Below are 27,244 nucleotides of genomic sequence, written 5' to 3' on the forward strand. Positions count from 1 at the left end.
AGACCGAATTATCACGAACGCAGCTTCGCTCTCTATATATAGGTAAACCCTGGCCTTGGAGTAGCCAGTCAGAATGCATGAGTCCGCCCATCCCCACCTAGTTTCACCAATCACAATTCCTACTTTCAGTCGCGAACTTTAACTAAACTTCTCGAATACGCACGTTCGCGAATCTTCCATTTCCAGAATAGTTAGAAAATGCCTTCTAGACCACATAACCAACAAAAGGCAACACACCCTGTTCAAAAATTCATGTCACTTTCTGGATACTTCCATTAAGTACAGAATTGAAATCTACTATTTATACATAGCATATGTTACAAATATTACACAGTACAGGTTAGGTTGTTATAAATAAAACATATTACCACACTTTACAAATAGTCTTCAATAAACATTTTCCACTTCCACTACATTGTTCACCTGTGACAATGTGATATTGCTACACAGACTATAGCATCATCAAACAGTAAAGGGAAACTCTGTTAAAAAGTTTTTCAAGGGACCACAGAAAAAATTCTTAAGCAGGAATTTTCTTAAAAGGGGTCATCAACATCGGTTTGCCCTTCCAGCGAGCCGGGTAGGGTGTTTGAAAATGAGCATCTTCCAAAGTTGCCTATTCAAAAACATTTCGTTGTCCAAGACAGATTCGAATTCCATCATCTTCTATCCACGTCTTCCCTCAGTTGGTCGATCCATCTTCTTCTTGGTCTTCCAGCTGGTCTTCTACCTGTTATTCTCGTTTCCAAATAAGCACATGGTAACCTTGTGCTATTCATTCGCTAAACATGCCCAAACCATTTAAGTCTAGATGACCTAAGTCTTTCCTCCATCGATTCATTTAGACCTAGATTAGATCGGATCTCATCATTTTTCACATGATCAAGTCGGGTCTTTTGTAGGGCAGTTCTAAGAAATTTCATTTCACAGGCTTGAATCTTACTACAATCCTTTGATGTTAGTGTGCAGGTTTCCAGAGAATATGTAAGGATGGGAATGAAATATGACTTGTACAGGGTCATTTTTGTTCTTAGTGGGACCTTCTCATCCCATAGTAGGTGTCTAACGATACTGTAAAAGTTAGGAGCCTTCGGTTACTCTGTTTGTTATTTCTATCTCAGCTCTGTTATTGCTAGCCATTATGCTTCCTAAATAATTGAATTGGTGTACTACTTCCACTTGGTGGTCCTGTATTTTTATGTTGCATTCTGTATTATGTCTGCTGATTTTCAATGCTACTGTTTTTGATGGGTTCAATTTCATTCCGTAATCATCAAACTTCTTACACCATGCATTCAGATTATTTTGCACTCCCTCCTCTGTTTCATCCCATTTTGCCACATCGTCTGCAAACACCAGAGCCTGAAGATCTTTATTACCTTTTCTTTTTAATTCCTTTAAAATGGTATCCATAACTGCTATGAATAGAAGAGGTGATAAGGCACTCCCCTGTTGTACTCCTTTGTTTGTATTGAACCATTCAGAGTGACCTCTCCAATTCTGACACAGCTTTTACAATTAGTATATAGCATTTGGATCTTCCTAATAAGGTACTCTGGTACACCAAGTTTTCTAAGACTTTTCCAAATAGTTGATCTAGGAACATTATCATATGCCTTTTCAAGGTCCATAAACACAATAATTAGGTCTTTTCCTCTTTCCCAGTGTTTCTCTGCCAACATCCTCAAAGCAAATACAGATCTGTTGTGCTTCTTCCAGTCCTAAAGTCATGTTGTTCCTCTTCTAAGATAGGCTCTAGTATATCCCTTACTCTGGCTTCAATGATCTTTTCCATAATTTTAAGGCCGTGTGATAAGAGGGTAATGCCTCTGTAATTTTCACTTTTCCTTCTACTCCCTTTCTTAAAGATAGGAACTATCACCCCTTTTGTCCAATCTTCAGGTATTTCGTTATCCTTCCATATTGTTCTGAGAACTCTATACATCCACTGTATTCCTGGCAGACCAGCAGCTTTTATCATGTCAGCTGTAATTTCATCAGCTCCTGCTGACTTACCACTTGTCATCCTATGGAGAGCTTGCTCTACTTCTGTCCATGTAATTGGGATATCTTCCTCTATTGTTTTCTGTCCTACATCCTTAACAGAGATCTCTTTAGGGCTATTTAAGAGCTTGTCAAAATACTGCCCCATTGCATCCGTGATATCTTTCATAATGCGAACTATATTCCCATCTGCTGTCTCCAGAGCTGTAATTGCTTCTTTATCTGATCTTTTACTTTTTACTATTCGGTATATCATTTTCATATTCCCTTTACTGTCTTCTTCCAGTTGTAAATTCTTTCCAACTTTTCTCCTTTTCTTCCCGAACAATTCTCTTGCCTTCCAACTTTCTGTATCTATATTCCTTTGCCATCTCTTCCAATTTATTGTTGTCTATTTGGTCGCTGTTGATTCTTCTGTCAGACTTAGCCACATTAAGAAGTTTTTTGGCTTTATTCCTTTTCATTATGGCTTCTTTCACTTTATCATTCCACCAAGATGTTCCTTTCTCTCTCACTCTTCTGCTTGTTCTTCCACATATTTTATCTGCACTACCAACCAGACTTGCCTTAAAATCATTCCATTATTCATTACCTTTCTTTGTGTCTGTTATTGGTATTTTAAGCTCTAATTTCCTCTTGATACTGCTGTTTGACTTCCACATCTTTCAATTTCCAGTCTTTAATTCGTGGTTTTTTCTTCTTCTTTACTTTAATAATAGGTTTGGTAACTTTTAGGTCTGCAATGACAAGTCTATGGTCACTATCAAGGCTCTCACTAGGTATCACTTTTACATCGTGCACCTTTTCTCCACTTGACCTATCCGTGATGATGAGGTCTATCTCTGATCTCTATTGACCATCCCAGCTGTATCTTGTTATCTTGTGGCTATCCCATTTCTTAAACCACGAGTTCTTCACCAGAAGTTGGTTTCGTGTACATAGATCAAGTAGAAGTTCACCCTCCTCATTTCTATTACCAAATCCATATGGACCAATAATGCCTTCATAACCTGACCTATCAGTTCCTACCTGGGCATTAAAATCCCCAATTATCATTATGTTCTCTTCATCAATGATGTCCTCTAGTTTTTCTAGGACCCCCTGCGGGTGGGGGACGCACATGTAGAATACACCCGCGGTATCCCCCGCCTGTCGTAAGAGGCGACTAACAGGGGTCCAAAGGGCTCTCAACTTGGGAATGTGGATTGGCAACCACAGAGCCCTTAGCTGAGTCTTGGCATTGCTTCCGCTTACTTGTGCCAGGCTCCTCACTTTCGTCTATCCTGTACGACCTCCCTTGGTCAACTCTTGTTCTTTTCCGACCCCAATGGTATTAGAGCATTCGAGGCCTAGGGAGTCTTTCATTTCACGCCCTTCGTGGCCCTTGCCTTTCTTCGTCCATTCATCTTTCGAAGTGACGGATCCCTTCTTTCTTCTTCTTTTCTCTCTCTCTTTACCCCCTGTGGGTGGGGGACGCAGACGAATAATACACCCACGGTATCCACTGCCTGACGTGAGAGGCGGCTAAAAGGGGCGACCAAGGGATGATTGAATTAGAACCATGAAACTACTTATGATTCGTACCATCATGCGGGGGTTGCCTGTACTTGCGAGTTCTACCACTATATTCGGTACGAAATGGGTTTGTGATTAGTAGCAGTCATGAGCTTGGCCTGGGGGTTTCCAGTACCCGCGCTTCGTACCCATGTGAGCAGCACCACAGGTCTGGGTGTTGCCTGTGAGTTGTACCACTATATGAGCGACACCGTGGGTCTGCGTTGCCTGTGATTAGTACCCACTATGTGAGGAACACCAAGGATAGTGCGGTTAGTACACCTAGGTGAGGAACCTCATCGGTTTGCGTTGGCTATGAGTGACGCCATTGTGTGAGAAACACCATAGGTTTGCGTTACCTATACGAAGTACAATACTTGTGAGTAGTACCGTCTTGTGTGGAACACCGTGAGTCTTCGCTACTTTTGATTAGTACCCCAACGTGACAAATACCGTGGTTCTACTTTACTCGCAACATGTACCGTTCTGAGGGGCCTTAGACCTGGATTTTGGACCCCTTTAGACATCAAGCATCCTCGATTCAGGATTGTGCTTCATGGGTGGTCCCTTGGTCAGTAATAAATTATCTATGATCTTTTTCTGAGTTGGATCCACTCCTTTTTTGTTTGCTCGTTTGTTTGTTGTTGTTTTTTGTTTTTAGGTTCATGTCCATCCATTCCTTCTTCATAACTTTTTTTTTATTTTGGTCAGTGGATGATTTTGAATTTTTTGTTGTCATTTCATTTCGTACCATTAGGGGCCGATGACCTCAATGTTAGGCCCCTTTAAACAACAATCATCATCATCAGTTTTTCTAGGAAGCTTGCTTTTTGGTCATCGCTACATCACTGCTGGGGAGCATAAACTTGGATTAAAGTTTGAGTTTCTTGATTTAGGCATATTTTAGCTTTGATTAATCTCTCATTGATGAAGGAGACATCTTGAAAGGAGCAATGTCCGAAAACTTATTCTGTACTTTGAAATACATGTGAAATACACGGCCAACAGATTTCCTTGTTTGTGAACAATACCGAAATGGGCCGATACATAAAAGCTGCTAAAAGAAAGCCACAATATAAACATTTGGTTATCATGACATGTATTTTTAGAGATAAAGTAAAATAATTGAACATACTGTATTATAAAAACACTTGATAAGAGAAGGGAATACATTATATAAAACCTTGCACAAGACATAAGAAGAAATACTAAAATCATTAAAACGGTAGATGGTAACTGTACATTATGTAAATTACATACTGCATTAGACATTAAATACATTTCCAAACACAAAAGTCTAGGCTCCTATTTGGAATAGAAATTGTCCAGGGTTGACTGTTTCAAGTTTTTACTGCTTTCTTGAAGTATAAACCTCTCAATTTCCCACATTGCCTTTCATGTGTTCTGAGGCACACTTCCATAAACCGCCTCAGGTTTTCTAGGCGCATGCTTGCCTCACTGCAAAATGGTCTTGGGTGATTCTCTTTCTCCACTTCTTCTTCATCTTCGGTCTCCTACGTGAATTTCCTTGCAGATCTCATCGATAGTCTGCTCCTCGCAAGTGGTTATCCTATCATCAATAGCAGTGAAGTCGTTGAAACTACTGATAATCTCCATCTTCTCCTGTATAGTTTTCCAGCACCCTGGCTCTTCATCACCAACTTCCATAACAATGCTGTTGGTACCACCACCGAAGCCTGCTTTCTTGAAGCAATTTTCTATTATTACAGGCTCCACTGAATCCCATGACGAGGCAATGAAATGCATTGTGTCCAAAAGAGATGGTTTGTAGATGGATTTGCCTTCTTCCATGCATAGCAGCATATGGTGTAGAACTGTTTTTTGGTACCTCTGCTTCAATACCTTATTGATTCCGTGGTCCATGGACTGTAGTACTGATGTAGTATTCAGTGGAAAAAATTCTACCTTGATGTTCCTTAAATGGAGCCACTCTTTGGGATGAACAGGGCAGTGGTCCATGAACACCACAATCTTCCTGTTCTGTCTCCCCATCTTGGTATCTAATGCCTTGGATATACTCCTCAAACAAGGAACTTGTCATCCAAGTTGACTTGTTGCTGGTGTACTTGCACGGTGAAGTCCTGACAGTTTTGAAACAACGTGGCTTCCTAGACTTCCCTATCATCAGTAGAGGTAGTTTTTCAGTTCCTTCCATATTAGCACCAAACAATACCGTAACTCGCACTTTACTTACTTTTCCCCTGTGGCAAGATTCTCCCTTCAAAACTAGAGTTATCCAAGATAAGCTGGTAAAAAGTGCCAATTCGAGATTAAAAACATTGCAAGGTTTGTAACTGCTTATTTTAGCAGACAGAACTGTTTCCTTCCACTCTCCCATTTCCTCCGCATTTACACTCTCTGCTTTGCCACAAATTGTTTTGTAAACAATGCTGGCTCAATTTTTAAAGCGGTCCAGCCACCGATTCGACGCGGTAAAAGGTACCTCTAATTTGCACGCAATTCCTTCAGCTTTCTCCTTTACAGTAGTCCCGCTCACAGGTATGTTTAAACTTCACTGCTGTTTAAACCATATTAGCAGAGCTTGTTCTACTTCATCGTACTTTCTAGATTTAACTTTCTTGCAATTTGCTGAAGTATTCCCTGCAGAAGCCAAATCCCTTCTTTCTTCGCTATAATGCCGTTCAAACTAGACAGCGGCATCCCCAGCTCCTTCGCCAAAGCAACATGAGATAGTGTAGATATCTCCACTTTGTCTTTAATTGTTAGTGCCTTTTGCTTGATCTTTTTCCTTAGAGTTCCGCTCATTTAGACTTAAAACGTTTGGATGTTGATATTACAAGTACAACTAACTTCACTGACTCCTATTCACACTAATTACGACGCTACACTACGCTTGGCAATCTGTAGCTTAGGCTTACAAGATGTGTACTACAGTTTGTTAGCATGTGCTTTCTATCTTCCTCACACCCCCAACACCTGCTTCAAGGTTAACGGCAGCAAATGGGAAATCCCGCAACATATTCTTAGCGATTCTTAGAACCAAGGCCTATATCGCCCCTGCATTCCTACTGGTTGTCATGGCAGCGGAAGTAGTTTCTGGCTGTTCCACAAGTACCACATGGCCAAGCCGGTATTGAGTTTATTTTCCCGCTTTAATCCTCTTCGTCTATAGGTAATGAATAAAAGAAGCGCAGGTTCGAAGTTGCAGAAATGAGTGCATGGGAATGTATCTGGGGTATTACGTGCGAGTGATAAAGGCGCAGTAGCAACGCTAGCACATCTAAACGTAACCACTTTCTTACCCCGCGAGAATTTTATTTCATGTCTCCTCATCATGTAACCACTTTCTTTCCCCGCAAGAATTTTATTTCATGTCTCCTCATCATGTACATATCTAATAATGCAATGTAATAATTCTGAGTGACACGAGAATACAATGTTTAGCTCTTATAAAGTTAAAAATAATTTTCAATTTTTATGCCAACACTGGTATTGCAACACCTCTGTGTGCGTGTGCCAGGCCCCCTCCCACGAACACCCAGTTAGTTATCATCATTCGTTCAACTTCATAGGCAATCAGGATCTTTCGGCCGACTGTTTGGCGGCATAATGTGTAACAGCTGGCAAGTCGGCTGTTTCCTGCATGGAGTCGGGAAGTTTTTGTTTCTTAATAGTTTATTCACCTCACTAATAATAGATACGGAAAATCTTATTAGTTTAGTTCAAAAATGTAATGTCCTGTATGACAGGACCCATAAGTATTATTGCAACAACGTAAGAGAGAATGCCTGAAAGGAAATAAGCAAGGGAATGAAAAATCAAACAGGTTAGAATATTCAATTTCATGGTAGATTAGGCCTATATGGTACTTAGTTTATTTCGCATTTATTGTTGACCTTATTTCAGAATCATGTACAGTACGGTATGTCTGTATGATAATTGACATTGCTTGCAATGTACGTATCTTAAAATGTTTATTATACAGTATTTACCATGAACAATTTTATAAGCGACATTTCCTACGTTTGTCGTACATGTATTCCTAACAAACAGTAATGCATAAGGAGCTGCTCTGTTGTGGACAAATACATTTTATGGTTTTTAATTACCTGTAATGTTGAGGCCACCTCGATGAATGACTTCACCCTGTTGCAGCACACACAACTTACTGCATTAATGTTTTATCAAACCGTCCAATGTGTGTTTTGTTTCCTGCGTAGAATCCCATTTGATTCTATTCCGGGGGGGTCGATGACCTAGATGTTTTGCCCCTTTAAACAACAAGCAGCGATTTTATTCCGCTAGATGTGAACGGTGGAGTGGAAATTTCGACTGATGGGTTCGATTCTATTCCACAAGTTGAGAGTGAACATCTGGTATTCGTGTTGTCATAGCATGATGTTGTATGGCCTTGGCAAGCCTGGACAGGGTCCGTGACACCAGAGACATACCGCAAGCATGTAAATGGTCTAACACACGGTGCAACTTGTATGGAGACTGGAGGGTTCTAACCATGAGCTGCTTTGAGTGGATGTTTTATATCTCAAGGGGCTCTACAATCCGAACTGTTTAACCGGGAAATATATTTTCAACAGAACATTTTAAATGGGAAAAATATTAATGTAACCAATCAAGGGACCAAGAATATCACACTTCTTACGCAGGAAAACTTCTTAAAAGAGTGTCACTGTATTTCATGAAACATTTATGTTCTGTCCTAATTGTTTTAAGTCTACTGCAATTATTTTGTTATTCTGGGCGTGAGATTTTCTATTCAGTGATGTATTATGAATCGGAATTTATATTCAGAAGGTGATATGAAGCAAATTCTCACTTATTCAACCCCCACATACCGGTAACTATCCTTTAAGTATCGTAGGGCAGCTGTTGTGGTACTGTCATCTTGATATCGCACATATAGGATCGGAGATGATATTTAGACTGTCTTTCATGAAATTTTATGTCGGGCCGTTAATTGATAGAAAATGTTGTATTAAATTTGTGGACCAATATAGCCTCATATATAAACATGTAAAAAATAATCTGTTAAATGTTGAAACTTGTATAATCTCGGATTTTCGCATTGCAAATACCTTACCCAGTGATAAAAAAAGGCACGAACATTCTGAGCAGTACTTCATTCCCAAGTGCTTTTAACTGCATAGAAGATAAGAAATTTAGTTCCATTTTGTAACCATAGCATTGCCCGTATTCAGTCATCAGCACAGAGCAGAAACCGTTGACCTTGAAAATTAAAATAATGCATTGTTATGTTTGGTCTAGCCAACACCTTTCAGGTGGCTCACAAGTTAAGTCAAATGACACTGGTTTAAAATATACAAAATTTTATTCTAACAATGAGTACAACTTAAAACTAACTAATATACAGTGCAACTACACGCATGTACTGCCACTGAGACAGTGCTCTCTCGTCCCATCATGCACCCCTTTCTCTTGTCTCCTTCCACTAGGGTGCCTCTGGAGGGTGCTACTACTGCTTTGCCTGCTGCCAGTTGCTGAAAAATTATGTATGGATACAAAACACTAAGGCATATTTACACTAACACTTTATACACTGATGTGTACTGTTCAGTCAACTGATAGCTGATAACTAAAGAAAATGCACAGATGCACATTCACCGACAATAGGTGCAGCCTCGTATTTCATTTGGTAGAAAATTGGCATGTCTTTGTCACTGGTCGCTTTGCAGTGTGTTCAGACACCACTTGAACATGAATGTTAGCTCTAGGATGAACCTCTTCTATGACACCAGTCTGCCACGTAAGAGGTTGAAGATTATCCTCCTAGATAAGGTCAAGTGCACCCATCTGGACATTGCATTGGGTGTTGTACCATTTGGATTGCTGCTACTGACAGAGTTAGTCACATGATCACCTCTGTCGGCACTGCTGAACCAGTTGCCATCTTGGCAGGTGTGAAGATGAACTAGTAAGAAAATCTGGTTCAGGGAAGGATGGAAGTAGTCTTTCAACTCTTAAAAAATATCAAGGAGTGAGGTAGGAAAATTCATCACGGTTTATTGGCGATCTTTGAGAATGTTGCCTTTGAGTTGGACTATGTCGTTGAATGATCTTGGAACCATTTACTTTCCACCCACCATAGTCACATTTCAAGTTCCTGTGGTTTCAGAAACAAAGAACAATCGAGAGCAGGTCGTGTTCCACGATGGGTCGAACCATTATGATATTGTAGAGAGATAGTGAAGTAATAGTTTTAGAGGATACATCAAAGACTTCCCTAACCTTCATTACTGTGCTACCTTTCTTAACATTGGCATGATTGGACAGGTAGTAGGATTCTTGACCCTGATTGGGTGAATCGACTTTCTCCATGTTTTTCAGTTTGTGATATTGCTGCATGAAGTTAGTGTATTCCTCCTACAGTGTTGGCTCTGTCCAAGTAACTGAAACGTCCATTAGTGTTGTCCAATGAGTATCGTAGATAGCTCCAGTTAGAGTGAAGGAGTAATGTCACCGCGAAATATCCCATTCCATCCATGAGTTTTATGCCTTTCAAAGTAATTCTCTCGCTCTTTTTCTTCCTTTGTGAAGGGATGTGTGCTAACATCATCTTGTTCCCAGAAACACTGAACTTGTGAATACAGTACGTTCACCCTTTACAAATAAAGCCTTAGTAGTAGCACTTTGATGCTGTACAGCAAGTACCCAGCCAAGTGCAATGTTTTAAAGAGTAGGGTATCCCTTCCTTGTGTGCTGCCCAGATTGCAAGATATTATATAATACTCTTGCCCCCGAGGAGATCAACTTCTTGTGGTTGATTAAAGTGTGAGTTTTTCCGTGGTTTCCCATTTTTGCATCAGGCAAATGCTGGAACTTTACCTTAAGGCCACAGCCGCTTCCTTCCCTCTCCTAAGCCTTTCCTAGTCCCATCGTTGCCATAAGCTCTATCTGTGTCGGTGCTACGTAAAGTCAGTTGTTTAAAAAAAAATCTGCGTTTACTACCACTATCTGCTGAGGCAATTTTCATTCATCACAATTCTTGTTGCAGAAAGTTGACCAGTAATTTGTCCTAGTACAGGGAAAACAATGGATTTCTTATAGTCACACCCTAGAAGAGATGGAAACTCCACAAATGTACATTGATTCTACTATCTTCTCATTACTAATAATCATTGGCGTGGTTAGTTTGTCATAGTTGGTTAGCGACGTCACGCAACGAAGTTTACTATCTAGTAAAGCTCCATATTTGTTAACTCCACCCATCACTACTGTTCCTTATGAAGCACAGCAGTTGATAGGAGACCTTCATGTTGTGGGAATACCCTGTCAAATTTGATGATCTGTGATTGTCCTGCCAAAAAGGAACAGTGTGATTTTTGTTACACATTCTGCAGTTGCCTGAAGTGCAATTATTTACTATGTTATCATCTCTCAAACAATGTTGTGACAGAGCTTGTAATCTCTTAATTACTTGAATACGGTCAAGTTGACAGACATATTGTTATATTTAGAGCACCAATCGTGGAAATGTGAAACACCACGAACTGTACACACTGAGGGAATCAGAAGTGTACAATCTGATGAAAGGTTCGGAAGATTCGCTGATCTTGCCTGCTTCTCGCTTGTCCGCTACAGTTGTATGAGATGTATGAGAAGAAAAGATTTCTAGTTCTGGCAGTTATTCACAATAGAGAAATGGGAAAGTTAATATCCACCTTTTCAATACAATATATTACGTGAAGGTTTACATTTAAAACATCACGTTTATTTACATTTGGTACCGGTTTCGACAATGTTTGATGTCATCATCAGCCAGGACAACTATACAAAGATATATTACATTAATCGTGACTCCTACAGTAATATTACATTGATAGTATTGAATATAAACACGAGTATAATTAAAAAGTATATACATATATAAGCTGACAGTTAGTGCGATAAAAGATTGTTTTTATAAGGTGTACACCTTTAGTTAGAAAAGGAGAAAGTAATGAAAATGAAGTATAATAATCAGCTTTTAGTGACATATTTGTCTGTTGAACAGTAGGGTTATGTTTATGAAGGCTGTGTAGCCATGTTTAACATTATAAAAGAAGTAAACACATGCTTAGTTATGAATGTTTCTACATAAAAGTATGTATAGCAAAATCTAGAAAGTATTCGAATATGGCTTGAGCTTGGACTTAATAGATTGGATGTCACAGCACGTTGATGTTGGCATATAAGGATGTCCGTTGGTAGATTCTATGTATAAGTTTTTGTACTCTAATTTTGTATGTTTATATCATATTAGTGGATAGAGCATTTTCGATTAAGTGCAGTTCTGTTGTGATGGTGTTGAAGAGATTCTTGTGCTTTGAGTTGCGAGTATATAGGTTGTTCGAGAAAGATCTTGAACCAAGACGGAACCTATAAGAAAATATAATCCGCGAATTTAGAATTACGTAAGCCAGGAATGTATATTATTGATAAAAGAATAGAAGACTCACCTCGGATGCCAAGCAGTATTAGATGTGTCAGAGAGGAACCAACGGACTAACTGAAGGTAAAGGCGGATCTGCACGAGTGCAGAGGAGGGCGGAGTTTCTAAGTTGGAGGGAGGGGGAGGGGAAGGGCGGTAGGGGTAATACATGAGCGTGTTATGTATTGTTTTGAAGACTGATTGATTTTTAGGTATTTTTAGATTATTTAAAATTTTAATGAATGTGTCAAACAAGATCATAGGTTTTTCAGAGAGGTCATTGGGATTATAATTAGGGTTATAGTACTGGTCAAGTGATATATAGAATTGTTCTGTTAGATCGAGTGCAGGGCCTTTGTTTATTATTTCGATGATGTCTATGTCTCAGTCTAAGCCTTGAAATTTGTGTTCGTAGTCATTTATATGTTGTCCTACTGCAGAGAATCTTCGATATTTGATAGCATTTACATGTTCTGTATATCTAATTTTGAATGATCTACCGGTTTGTCCGAGATAAGTACTGAGGCAGTTGTTAAAATGAAATCTATATGCACCTGATTTTTCAAATGGGTTGGAAGTGTTGATTGAATTAGAATTGTGTAGAATGTCTAGGTTTCTATTATCGGTTCTGAAAGAGATGTTGATATTCTGTTTCTTAAATATGTTTGTAATTGGATGGATGTTGTTGTTAAAGGTGAAGGCTGCAAAAGTTTTTGATTTAGTAGTTTCTTTAAGAAGGTTGGATTTTGAGCGATGTTTGAACTTGCTAATTATACTTTCTATAAAACTCTTGTTGCAGCCGTACAGGACGAGCTCAGACACGAAGCCAACAAACAAATTAAGAAAACCTTTATATCACCTACTCCGAACATAACCAAATCACAACTTGAAAACAGGAAAAAGATCATTCAACTCAAAAATAAAATATAAAATACTCATACCATCGTTACGAAGGCAGATAAAGGAAATACTGCTGTAATAAGATCAAACAGAATACGTATCCAAAACAAAAATTTTTTTCACAGATAGCACTTTTACAATAATCAATAAAGATCTAACTCAAGCTATCCAACGGCAGCTAAAACAGACTCTGAAAAATACATCCTTTCTCCTAACAGACAGCGAAAAAGCAAACTTATAAACATGAACCCAGGATTACCTACCGTAAAAGCTCAGCCTAAAATACATAAAACTGACGTCCCCATACAGCCTATTGTAAACTATAGACCTAGTCCCCTGTATAAAACAGCACAATTCATTCAGCAATTCCTTAAAAAACATTACACTTTTCAGTCAAAAAAATCTGTTAAGAACACAATACAACTTATCAAACAGCTAGACGACTTTGCACTTCAACCATATCACTCTTTACACTCATTTGACATCACTAACATGTATACAAGTATCAAACCAGGAAAACTCTTACATATTATTCCTAAAAACTTACGCACCCACAGTCAACTTAGCCAACTCGAAATTTCCGACTTCATGTCTATTTTGAAGCTTTTAATCAGTAATAATTACTTCACATTTGATATAACAATATACAAGCAGGACGGACTAGCCATGGGCTCACCTGCATCCGGCATCCTAGCAGAAATATACCTAGATTTCTTAGAATACACAAAAATAGACAGTAACGTAACCTTTAACAATATACATCTCTGGTCTAGGTATGTCGATGACGTATTCATCATAATGGACCAACGTTCCATAGACGCAGTTACTACTTTAGCACACTTAAACACTATCGATGCAGACATTAAATTTACATTAGAGTCCGAAGTCAACAAGACCATTAATTTTCTAGATCTTACTATCACTAGGCTCCCCTCTTTCTTCAAATATAAAATTTACAGAAAACCTACGCATACTGCTACAACAATAAAACATGACTCCATTCACCCCCTTAATCATAAACAGGCAACTTACAATAGTCTAGTATATTGAGCCTTCAACATACCTATGTCCAAATCAGACCTCAATAAAGAATTAAATACCATACGCAAGATAGCATTCTCTGAAAAACTTACGATCTTGTTTGACACGTTCATTAAAATTTTAAATAATCTAAAAATACCTAAAAATCAATCAGTCTTCAAAACAATACATAACACGCTCATGTATTACCCCTACCGCCCTCCGCGCCCACCTGATTATAGTTCCGCCTCTATCGCCCTTCCCCTCCCCCCTCCCTCCAACTTAGAAACTCTGCCCTCCTCTGCACTCGTGCAGATCCGCCTTTACCTTCAGTTAGTCCGTTGGTTCCTCTCCGACACATCTAATACTGCTTGGCATCCGAGGTGAGTCTTCTTTCGCGGATTATATTTTCTTATAGGTTCCGTCTTGGTTCAAGATCTTTCTCGAACAACCTATATACTCGCAACTCAAAGCACAAGAATCTCTTCAATACCATCACAACAGAACTGCACTTAATCGAAAATGCTCTATCCACTAATATGATATAAACATACAAAATTAGAGTACAAAAACTTATACATAGAATGTACCAACGGACATCCTTATATGCCAACATCAACGTGCTGTGACATCCAATCTATTAAGTCCAAGCTCAAGCCATATTCGAATACTTTCTAGATTTTACTGTACATACTTTTATGTAGAAACATTCATAACTAAGCATGTGTTTACTTCTTTTATAATGTTAAACATGGCTACACAGCCTTCATAAACATAACCCTACTGTTCAACAGACAAATATGTCACTAAAAGCTGATTATTATACTTCATTTTCATTACTTTCTCCTTTTTTAACTAAAGGTGTACACCTTATAAAAACAATCTTTTATCGCACTGACTGTCAGCTTATATATGTATATACTTTTTAATTATACTCGTGTTTATATTCAATACTATCAATGTAATATTACTGCAGGAGTCACGATTAATGTAATATATCTTTGTATAGTTGTCCTGGCTGATGATGACATCAAACATTGTCGAAACCGGTACCAAATGTAAATAAACGTGATGTTTTAAATGTAAACCTTCACGTAATATATTGTATTGAAAAGGTGGATATTAACTTTCCCATTTCTCTATTGTGAATCTTGATTCAATACGGAACCTGAAGAATGAAATTCTTAATGTTAAACTGGCAGTTATTTTCAAAAAAGACGATTAGGTTTTGTAAATTTGGGCACTTGTCCCCCAAGGTTAATTCTCCCATTGTTGCTTGGAAGACATAACTGGTGAAGTACCAGATGTGATAGAATAACCTCAGTAAAACTCAGCACTTGCAACACTATAATATATGTACCTGTAAAAGAACATTTAAAGGTTATATTATCAATGTTGTCTCTGAAAAAGAATGGCTTCCTTCTTAACAAAATAAAATAACCTCATGTATGGATGTCTGAATTTTCAAGGCTCGTGTAGCATTGAGATTGCTACATAGCTGATTGATGAGCAATTGTAGGACCTTGGGAAATTCAGCCTTAAGAGGGGAAGTGGTGGTATTTCTTTAACATGAAGATCTAAAATGAGCCTCTGGTTATCATGCCAATTACATATTAAATCTCATGCTTCTTTGAAATTCACCTCCTGTGGGTGGGGGACATAGACGAATACACCTGTGGTATCCCCTGCCTGTTGTAAGAGGCAACTAAAAGGGGCAACCGAGGGATGATGGACTTAGAGCCATGATACTACTTGTGATTAGTACCAATACATGAGGAACACCGTGGGTTGACGTTATTTGCAATTAGTACTACCCTGTAAGGAACACAATGGGTCTACGTTACCTGGGAGCAGTACCTTATATGCAGAACACCACAGGTCTGGGCATTGGCTTTGATTAGTACAATCATGTGCATCCCACCGAGGACATCGAGCAGGCGCTCTGCTGCACAGACTATCATCTAGCGAGAATATGTGCTGAGCACTGCGCTTGAATGTGTTGGTTCCATTGTGATCAGAATGGGTCTGCATTACATACAAGTAGTACCACTATGAGGAACATCATGGGTCTAGGTTACCTGTGATTAGTATCACTATGTGAGGAACACCACGCATCTAGCCAGCGTGGGAACACCATGGGTCTGCATTGCTTATGAGTAGTACCCTTATGTAAGGAACACCATGGGTTTGTATTACCTGTGAGAGGTGACATACCATGGGTGTGCATTACCTGTGATTAGTACCACTACAGGAGAAACATCATGGTTCTGCTTTACCAGTGCTTAGTACCATTATGATGGGCTGGTGACCTGGATTTTGGACCCCTTTAGACAACAAGCATCATCTCAGAAAACACAGCATTGTGAATTGGATCCACGGATCCACTGATTGTTTTGGATTCATGATAATTTTTTCAGCATCATTCATTTTATATTCTAGTCAGTGTATACATTTTGAAGTTTTAATTATCATTTCATTTTGTTGCACCTTGTATGGTTAGAGGCCAATGACATAGTTGTTAGGCCTCTTTAAACAACAATCATCATCATCTTTGAAATATTTAAGTTACTGAAAGTTTTTCAATTAATGTATGGGTACACATGACGACAAGAAATAACAGCATTGGATGTCAGTCAGAGGATTGTTATTGATTGCTAGTGACTTGAAAATACCATAAAAATGCATGAATTCCACAATAGAGTCCTCAAATTTAAGTAATGACTATCAGTTGCAATTGAACGTCTGCAGAAGAGGAAAGCAAGGCTTTGTTAGCAGATAAGAGGTAGGATCTTTTACCGAATGTCTAAATGCTTCTCTATTATAATCATATGTAATGTAATTATCTCCAGGAACAAGTACATGCATGAAAACTAACCCTGTAGTTGAAGTGTATTGTTATTTGCATGCCTATTTATGGACAAAGAAAAATTGTGTTGAAAGATCCACCTATATTCATTCGGGTGGGAGGGGGACAATTCTGATTACATAAAATTTTAAAACTCAACACACTACTCATCACTTGAGCACACAACTTGTTATGTTTTCATATCCAGCTTCATTTAGAAACACAGAAATCGTTAGAATAGTTCTTTATTAAAATAGAAGAAAGACGTATTTGACAAACTTTACATATTCACATCATAAAGGGTGAAAATGGGTAGAAAATATCTAAAAAGGTATTTCAGAAACTGTTTTATCTCCTTTACAACTTCTCCTCCTCCTTCTTCTTTTTCTTATTTGAGTAATTCAGTCTAATGACTGGTTTGCCCCTGCAATGAGTCTTCTCCAACTGGATTGATCCTGTGCAGGACATTTTGCATCTGCATAGCTCCTGCATTCTGAGTTCAAAAGAAATGTCATCATGAATGTCTTTCTTGGTCTTCCACAATTTAAGCTACAGAAATTAAACTAATGAAATGAAAATAAATACATGTTTTACAATTTTTAAAAAAAACTACCTAAAAGAGTAGCAATTTAAAAATTTCATGTTTAAATTGTTCTGTATTAACTTTATATCATACAGAATTCCTGTTAAGAACAAAATTAAAAGGTTCGACCTTTGTCAAGACTTAAGATTTAAATTGTATTGACTAGGAATTTTGTATGATGTAAGTGGGTAAACGGAATGGTGCTTATGGAATGAAGCTACAGAGCACACCTTTGTTTATGCCAGTTCAATAATCACTCAAAGTAAAATTAATTTTTGACATAAAACATGTCCTGGCAAAGCCAGGTACAACAGCAAGTAGTTAACAGTTTTTCTTTGAGGTATATGTCTTATTTTCTTATATAAGACCTTTTCTTTTGCAGGATGATGCGAAATTCACCTTGCTGAAAGCACTCATTATAGGGTAAGGAATCATAATTGTTTTTTTCTTTTTCTTTTCTTTCTATGCGTGTTTACATAGTAAGTGCATCTGTTTCATATGCTTTTTTTTTTAATTTTATTTTTATCCCCCCGTGGGTGGGGGATGCAGACGAAGAATATACCCATGGTACCCCTGCCTGTCATAAGAGGCGACTGAAAGGGGCGACCAAGGGATGATGTATTTTGAACCATGAAACTACTTGTGATTAGTACCATTACGTGAGGAACACCATGGGTCGATGGTACTTGCGATTAGTACCACCCTGTGAAGAACACTATGGATCTATGTTACCTAGGAGTAGTACCCTTATGTAAGGAACACAACGGGTTTGTGTTTGCCTGTAGGTGGTACCATAATGTGTGATACACCGTGGGTTTACATTGCCTATGATTAGTACCACTATGTGAGTGGCACCATGAGTATACGTGGCCTGTGATCAGTTCCACTATGTGAGGAACATCACAGATCTAACCAACATCCATGATTAGTCCCACAAAGTGAGAAACACCATGAGTTTGCTTTGCTTGTGAGTAGTACCTATGTGTGAGAAACGCCATGGTACTGTGTTACCTACGAGTTTTGCCATTATATGTGACATACCATGGGTTGACATTACTTGTGATTAGTACCACCAGGCGAGGAACACCATGAGTCTACATTACGTGTGATTAGTACCACTATGGGAGGAACACCATGGTTCTGCATTACCAGTGATAAGTACTACTACGAGAGGCCGGTGACCTGGATTTTGGACCCCTTTGGACAACAAGCATCATCTCAGAAAAGAAGGCATTGTGAATTAGATCCACTGATTATTTTGGATTCATGGTCATTCTTTCATCATCATTCATTTTATATTTTAGTCAGTGGATACATTTTGAAGTTTTAATTATCGTTTCATTTCATTGCACCTCCTACAATTAGGGGCCGATGACCTAGATGTTAGGCCCTTTTAACCAACAATCATCATCATCTTACTCGTGTTAACTTTTATGCCTGAACATTTGAAATACCCAAGATTACTTCTTTACCACTCCTCTGAACTCTTATCGATGTTGTATTCAACATAAAACTCTGTGATACGTGATAGACCTACAGTATTATTGAGCTTCTTCTGCAACTGCTATCCGACTCCCTGCCGAGTGGAGTAATGGAACATTCTTCTCTGAACATTCTAGGCCAAGTAATCTAGTAAATAAACCATTGCACTTTTCTTCTTGAACCAATAGATAACCCTCAAGTACAGCACACTTCAAAAATACACTTATATGCAGTTAAACGTCGCACTAACACTGATACGTTTTTGGCGGTGATGATTTGGGAAAGATGCGTGGCTGGAAAGGAAACTATTGTGGTCTTAATTGCATGGTGTGAAAAATGGAGAACCATGGAAAGTCATTTTTAAGGCTCTCAACAGTGGAATTCGCAATTAGAAACCTACAGCTATATGACTCATACTGCATAGCTAACTCTCTCTTTGTGTGCATTCTAATCTATTCTATATGGCTTAGGTATGGAGATGTTGTTCATAGTCTGTATAAATCATGTAATTTTTGTTATGATACTTGCTAATCTCTGATTTCAAGGTCTCAAATCTTAAGTCTAAAAAAATAATGTGGAATGAAATTATGAACAAACTATTCCAACAAATTAACTTTCAGGAATTTCTATTACATACAGGCAACTGGCTAGTGTTAAAATTGTAACGCTCATCTGTCTTATGTTACCTTCTACGTGATCAAGTAGAGATTATTTTCTTTTTTCACTTCTTTAGTATTACAAAATAACCTTGTAAATAACATAGTTTGCTTACCTAGTTTTGTATGTATGGTTGATATTACACCTTGTTTTTGCATGTGGAGTGACCATAACATTTCATCAAGAAGAGAAAATTGCTGGTGGTTGTTACAATTAATGTATTGTCACTAAATTTGAAGATATATTTGGGAAAAATAGCTATGCACTTGTATATTGTTCTAAGTCCTAAACTCAAACCTGATAAATTTTATTTATGACAGTGTTCAGTTTTTTTTTTTTTTTTTTTTTTTTTTTTTTTTTTTTTTTTTTTTTTACTGTGCTTTACAGACTATAAATCTCATTTTATTTGTATTCGCCGGGCTGAGTGGCTCAGACGGTTAAAGCGCTGGCCTTCTAACCCCAACTTGGCAGGTTCGATCCTGGCTCAGTCCGGTGGTATTTGAAGGTGCTCAAATACGACAGCCCCGTGTCGGTAGATTTACTGGCACGTAAAAGAACTCCTGCGGGACTAAATTCCGGCACCTCGGCGTCTCCGAAGACCTTAAAAGTAGTTAGTGGGACGTAAAGCAAATAGCATTATTATTATTATTATTATTATTATTATTATTATTATTATTATTATTATTATTATTATTATTATTATTATTATTATTTGTATTCACGGTTGAACTCGTACATTAATACAAATAGTATTTATAAATCCTCATATTCAAAACAATCAATATTGTCTTATAAAGCGAGTGTTAATTAACTAGACATTAAGAATAGCACTTTCCTGTTTAATGACTTAGAAAAGACAAAATTAACAACCATGAACCCTAACTTAGCGGTAACCAAAGCATTACCATTAAATCAATAAAAGTAAACTTCCACCTGTTAGATACTATATATTTGCTTTAAACAAATTCATTATTTTTAGAACATGTTTCATTCCTTAACATTGGTTACGTGAAATTACATAGAATTATCTTCTCAAAAAAAGAAATGTTATAACAGTACCTTTGTTATGGTTCATGTTTGTGGGTTACTGTAGTCACGTCCTAGTTCGTGAACCATGGGCAATGGCTGAGTGGCCTAGTAAGTGGTCCTGATAGTCGGGATACCAGTTGCTATGGAATGGGAGTGGGCATCTCGGACATATTCTGAGTCGTGGCCCTCCTTGTGCTCAGGTGGCTAGGACTATACAATTCACCGGCCGGTGGTCCACAACCCGTTAGAGGAGAGATCCTCACTTGGACTATGTGCAAGTAGGGCAGCATCTTGCTTCATGAATTTACCGAGCTCAGAACACTTTAAGCAAGCCTCGGACCTGTGGGAGTAACGGAGTCCCACTCCCATTTGACAGGCGAGGGACTCCTTGGAAACAACTTGGCGAACGAAATGGAATTCGATGGAGAGCTATCAATATTAATGGGGCTTATGGAAGAAAGAAGGTAGAACTGGCTGAGTCAGCAAAGAGGATGCATCTGGATGTCCTAGGAGTAAGTGATATTCGGGTAAGGGGAGATAATGAGGAAGAGATAGGAGATTATAAAGTGTACTTGACGGGTGTTAGAAAGGGAAGGGCAGAGTCTGGGGTAGGGCTCTTTATCAGGAATACCATTGCACGCAACATAGTTTCTGTTAGGCACGTAAATGAGCGAATGATGTGGGTAGATTTGTCAGTGGGAGGAATTAGGACAAGAATTGTGTCCGTGTATTCACCATGTGAGGGTGCAGATGAGGATGAAGTTGACAAGTTTTATGAAGCATTGAGTGACATCGTGGTCAGGGTCAACAGCAAGGATAGAATAGTGCTAATGGGCGATTTCAATGCGAGAGTTGGGAATAGAACTGAAGGATACGAAAGGGTGATTAGTAAATGTGGGGAAGATATGGAAGCTAATGGGAATGGGAAGCATTTGCTGGACTTCTGTGCTAGTATGGGTTTAGCTGTTACGAATACATTCTTCAAGCATAAGGCTATTCACCGCTACACATGGAAGGCTAGGGGTACCAGATCCATAATAGACTATATCTTAACAGACTTTGAATTCAGGAAATCTGTTAAGAATGTACGAGTTTTTCGCGGATTATTCGATGATACAGACCACTATCTGATCTGTAGTGAACTAAGTATCTCTAGGTCTAGGGTAGAGAAAGTGAAATCTGTCTGCAAACGAATAAGGGTAGAAAATCTCCAGGACGAGGAAATTAGACAGAAGTACATGGATATGATTAGTGAGAAGTTTCGAACAGTAGACAGTAAGCAGGTTCAGGATATAGAAAGTGAATGGGTGGCATAGAGGGATGCTGTAGTAGAAACAGCAAGGGAATGCCTAGGAACAACTGTGTGTAAAGATGGGAAAAGGCAAACATCTTGGTGGAATGATGAAGTGAGAGCAGCCTGTAAACGTAAAAAGAAGTCATGGGAAGATTTTGGTAATAACCTGGAAAGGCTAGGTCAAGCACCAGGGAAACCTTTCTGGACAGTAATAAAGAATCTTAGGAAGGGAGGGAAAAAGGAAATGAACAGTGTTTTGAGTAATTCAGGTGAACTCATAATAGATCCCAGGGAATCACTGGAGAGGTGAAGGGAATATTTTGAACATCTTCTCAATGTAAAAGGAAATCATCCTTGTGGTGGTGCGAACAGCCAAGCTCATGAGGAGGAGGAAAATGATGTTGGTGAAATTATGCTTGAGGAAGTGGAAAGGATAGTAAATAAACTCCATTGCCATAAAGCAGCAGGAATAGATGAAATTGGAAATGGTGAAGTATAGTGGGAAGACAGGGATGAAATGGCTTCATAGAGTAGTAAAATTAGCGTGGAGTGTTGGTAAGGTACCTTCAGATTGGACAAAAGCAGTAATTGCACCTATCTATAAGCAAGGGAACAGGAAGGATTGCAACAACTATCGAGGTATCTCATTGATTAGTATACCAGGCAAAGTATTCACTGGCATCTTGGGAGGGAGGGTGCGATCAGTCGTTGAGAGGAAGTTGGATGAAAACCAGTGTGGTTTCAGACCACAGAGAGGCTGTCAGGATCAGATTTTCAGTATGCGCCAGGTAATTGAAAAATGCTACGAGAGGAATTGGCAGTTGTGTTTATGTTTCGTAGATCTAGAGAAAGCATATGACAGGGTACCGAGGGAAAAGATGTTTGCTATACTGGGGGACTATGGAATTAAAGGTAGATTGTTAAAATCAATCAAAGGCATTTATGTTGACAATTGGGCTTCAGTGAGAATTGATGGTAGAATGAGTTCTTGGTTCAGGGTACTTACAGGGGCTAGACAAGGCTGTAATCTTTCACCTTTGCTGTTCATAGTTTACATGGATCATCTGCTGAAAGGTATAAAATGGCAGGGAGGGATTCAGTTAGGTAGAAATGTAGTAAGCAGTTTGGCCTATGCTGACGACTTGGTCTTAATGGCAGACTGTGCCGAAAACCTGCAGTCTAATATCTTGGAACTTGAAAATAGGTGCAATGAGTATGGTATGAAAATTAGCCTCTCGAAGACTAAATTGATGTCAGTAGGTAAGAAATTCAACAGAATTGAATGTCAGATTGGTGATACAGAGCTAGAACAGGTCGATAATTTCAAGTATTTAGGTTGTGTGTTCTCCCAGGATGGTAATATAGTAAGTGAGATTGAATCAAGGTGTAGTAAAGCTAATGCAGTGAGCTCGCAGTTGCGATCAGCAGTATTCTGTAAGAAGGAAGTCAGCTCCCAGACGAAACTATCTTTACATCGGTCTGTTTTCCGACCAACTTTGCTTTACGGGAGCGAAAGCTGGGTGGACTCAGGATATCTTATTCATAAGTTGGAAGTAACAGACATGAAAGTAGCAAGAATGATTGTTGGTACAAACAGGTGGGAACAATGGCAGGAGGGTACTCGGAATGAGGAGATAAAGGCTCATTTAGGAATGAACTCGAAGGATGAAGCTGTACGCATAAACCGGCTTTGGTGGTGGGGTCATGTGAGGTGAATGGAGGAGGATAGGTTACCTAAGAGAATAATGGACTCTGTTATGGAGGGTAAGAGAAGTAGAGGGAGACGAAGACGACGATGGTTAGACTCGGTTTCTAACGATTTAAAGATAAGAGGTATAGAACTAAATGAGGCCACAACACTAGTTGCAAATCGAGGATTGTGGCAACGTTTAGTAAATTCTCAGAGGCTTGCAGACTGAACGGTGAAAGGCATAACAGTCTATAATGATAATGTATGTATGTATGTATGTATGTATGTATGTATGTTGTTATGTTTAAAACAAGGCTAATTTAAAAAGATAAAAATCATTAAAATAGGCAAAACTAAGTCCCAAATCTTGGACTTGGTTATTTTTGTCAGGTCTTATTTTGATTAATCGCTGTTCATACTGAGGTTCGTTTATAGTCTGGGGAGGTACAGGAGAATGCATTTTTCACAATAATCCATTTAGTTTGAGTCACAACCTTTACTTTGCTATTAAGTACTACATGCTAACATTATAGATACACTAACATCAAATTTAAGGACTTTTACTCCACTTCATAATGTTGAACAAAGAGAAAGTTCTTGAATTTTAAGAAATAGGTAAATAACCCATTCGTGACGTTACCACTGAAAAAGATTAAACATTGTCATCATCATCATCATCGCTGTCACACTCTATGCTAGGGCCCGGATTGCGATCCTTGACTGCTGGTGAGTGAGGTAGTGAATGATACTGTGCAGTAAAATTCTTTAGGGATAACTCCTTTGTTGCATAGTCCAATCAAATCTTTGTATCTGTGATGAGATATTGGTAGATTTGATTTGTATGCTTTTTTCAGAGAAGGAAGCTCCCCTTTTCTGTAGCAGCCTAGGACTTTCAGTTCTGCATATTCTCCTGAATAGTTGTAGCTGTATTTCACTATTTCAGGGGTGTACTTTTCAAAGCGGAAGCATTTCACCTTTAGCCAGTTATTTCGCCTTTCTTCAGTAGCTTTGGTCTTATTACGGAGATGACTTTTAGAAAGAGCACTCAGATCTATAAAATCATTAAACTGCAAGTGTCTTAACTTCGTAAGGAGAAGCGGTTTTCCTCTTCCTTGACGAACGAGCTAGCTTGAAAATATTCAACCAGTCATTCATAGTGTAGACACATGCAAACTTTTTCTGATGTTTAATCGCGCTGTGCATACTTGCATTCCTCGTGAAGTGGCCTGACTCAAGAAATTTCTGCTCAACGACTTCTATACCAGTAGTCTTGTGTTACATAGAGTAAGAGTAACAAAAAGCAGTATAAATTGCGGAAGGTCCATCTTTTCAATACAAAATAATTATGGTCTTCAGTTTGAATTACATTTTAATTTGGTTACTCGGTACTGGTTTCGACGTTGTTAGACGTCATCCTCAGCCGATCTTAAAATAGGGCAAAATTACAAGAAATATTCACAATATAAAATACAATACATAACCCTTTATACTTAAAAGATTAGTAATTAGCTAAAATACAAAAAATGATTGTGCTTGAAGGCAAAGGCCCTCTATTTATATCAAGATGAAATCTTTATAGTCAAATTAAAACAATGAAAATAAAAACAATTAAATATTGATTTTTGATTAAGTCTCTGCCATGTTTTAAAACTTGAGGTCATGTGTGATGTTATTAGTCACGATGTCCAATTGTATAAAGGTTTTAGTTTAAAACTTGAATACACGAGGTTTTTTTATTTTATTTTTTTAGTTCCTCTGTGGAAAGATGAGTTAATTGTAGAAAAACACAGACGTGAGTAACAACATGTTGAATCGAATCTTCTAGATCTATAATGTATTGTAATTGACCAGGCGGAGCATGTTACAAGCAAGGTCATTTAAGATATTGTGTGACCAGAGTTTCCCAGTCCAATGCGGGACTTGAAGCATGAAAATAGATAAGGAACCCATTAAAAAATGAGAAGATTTAAAGGAGGAAAGTAAGACAAGAAAGTTGTCATTTAGTAAGAGACTCGCCTTGTTCGGCTTGCTGTAAAGCACGAAATGTGAAGAGGAACTGAGTGCTGGGACATGCATGGATCAAGGGCAAGGTTTAAGGTTAGGTAGGGGGGTGGGGGAGATGGATCTGAGGGAGGGGAATGAGGGGCGAAAGTGTGAGTGGAGTCGGGAGGGGGTAGGGGCGTTGTAGTTGGGAAGCATACCGTGAAAAGGTGTTGCGTGCGACACACTGACCGAGCTATTATTTGGAAGTTTGTAAAAACTGTAATGAGAATGTCAAAATGAATTTCAGGTTTTTCAGAAATGTCATTCAGATTTCGGTTGGAATTGAAATATTGGTCCAGATGTATATTGCAATTTTCAGTGGTGCCGAGTAAAGGGCCTTTACTTAACGTTTCTAGTATCTCTGTGTCTTGATCTATACTAATAAATTTGTGTTTTAAATCTTGTATGTGTTGGCCCACTGCAAAAAACCTGTTGTACTTAATTGCGTTAACATGCTCCGCATATCTGATTTTGATGCTCCGTCCAGTTTGACCTATATATGAACAATTACAGTCATTACAACGAAACCTGTAGACTCCTGATTTTAAAAAGGGTTGGTTTTGTTTATTGAAGTGGAATTATGCAAGACCTCCGTATTTCTGTTGTTGGTGCGGAAGGAGATGTTGACATTATGTTTTCTAAAGATGTTAGTGATGCTGTATATGTCTTTATTAAAAGTAAAAGTTGAAACCATACTAGGATTATAACAAAGGTACTATTTTAAGATTTTTTTTTTTTTTGAGAAGAAGATACAGTTGAACCTGACTTATACGTATATCAAGGGGAAGAGAAAAAACTACTTGTAACTCAGAATTCCTCCTCTGCGAACCATGTGACCTTGCCGCGGTGGGGAGGCTTGCGTGTCCCAATGATGCAGATAGCCGAGCCGCAGGTGCAACCATATCGGATGGGTATCTGTTGAGAGACCAGACTAACGAATGGTTCATCGAAAGGGGGGTAGCAGCCTTTCGGTTGTTGCAAGGGCGGCAGTCTAGATGATTGACTGATACGGCCTTGTAATAATACTCAACATGGCTTAGCTGTGTTGATACTGCTACACGGCTGAAAGCAACGGGAAACTACAGCCGTAACCACCTCCCGAGGACATGCAGCTCTCTCTGTATGAAAGATGTACTGATGATGGCTTCCTCCCGGGTAAAATATTCCGGAGGTAAACTAGTCCCCCATTCGGATCTCCGGGTGGGGACTACACGAGAGGGGGCGATCATCAGGAAGATGGATACTGACATTCTGCGAGTCGGAGCGTGGAATGTTAGGAGTTTGAATCGTTGTGGTAGGTTAGAGAATCTGAAAAGGGAGATGGATAGGCTAAAGTTAGATGTAGTTGGTATAAGTGAAGTACGTTGGCAGGAAGAACAGGATTTTTGGTCAGGCGACTACCGAATTATCAACACGAAATCAAACAGGGGCAATGCAGGAGTTGGTTTAATAATGAATAAGAAAATAGGGCAGCGGATAAGCTACTACGACCAGCATAGTGAAAGAATTATTGTCGCCAAGATAGACACCAAACCAATGCCCACCACAATAGTGCAGGTCTATATGCCTACTAGTTCAGCGGATGATGAAGAAATTGAAAGAATATATGAGGAGATAGAAGCTTTAATACAATATGTCAAAGGTGACGAGAATCTAATTGTGATGGGAGACTGGAACGCAGTGGTAGGCCAAGGAAGAGAAGGTAGCACAGTAGG

General features: G+C 38.7%; 1 protein-coding gene across 3 annotated transcripts in view; it reads left to right on the forward strand.

Moving 5' to 3' along the window:
* The window catches only part of LOC136871657 (uncharacterized), a 235,513-nt gene that overhangs the window by 122,067 nt on the left and 86,202 nt on the right, over positions 1–27,244 (forward strand). For all 3 annotated transcript variants that reach the window (XM_067145140.2, XM_067145139.2, XM_067145141.2), the window contains one exon: positions 17,717–17,757. In XM_067145140.2, the coding sequence (XP_067001241.2) occupies positions 17,717–17,757 (41 nt within the window). The remainder of the gene's footprint in view (positions 1–17,716; positions 17,758–27,244) is intronic.

This window comes from Anabrus simplex, chromosome 4, assembly GCF_040414725.1.
Source record: "Anabrus simplex isolate iqAnaSimp1 chromosome 4, ASM4041472v1, whole genome shotgun sequence".
Lineage (NCBI taxonomy): Eukaryota > Metazoa > Arthropoda > Insecta > Orthoptera > Tettigoniidae > Anabrus > Anabrus simplex.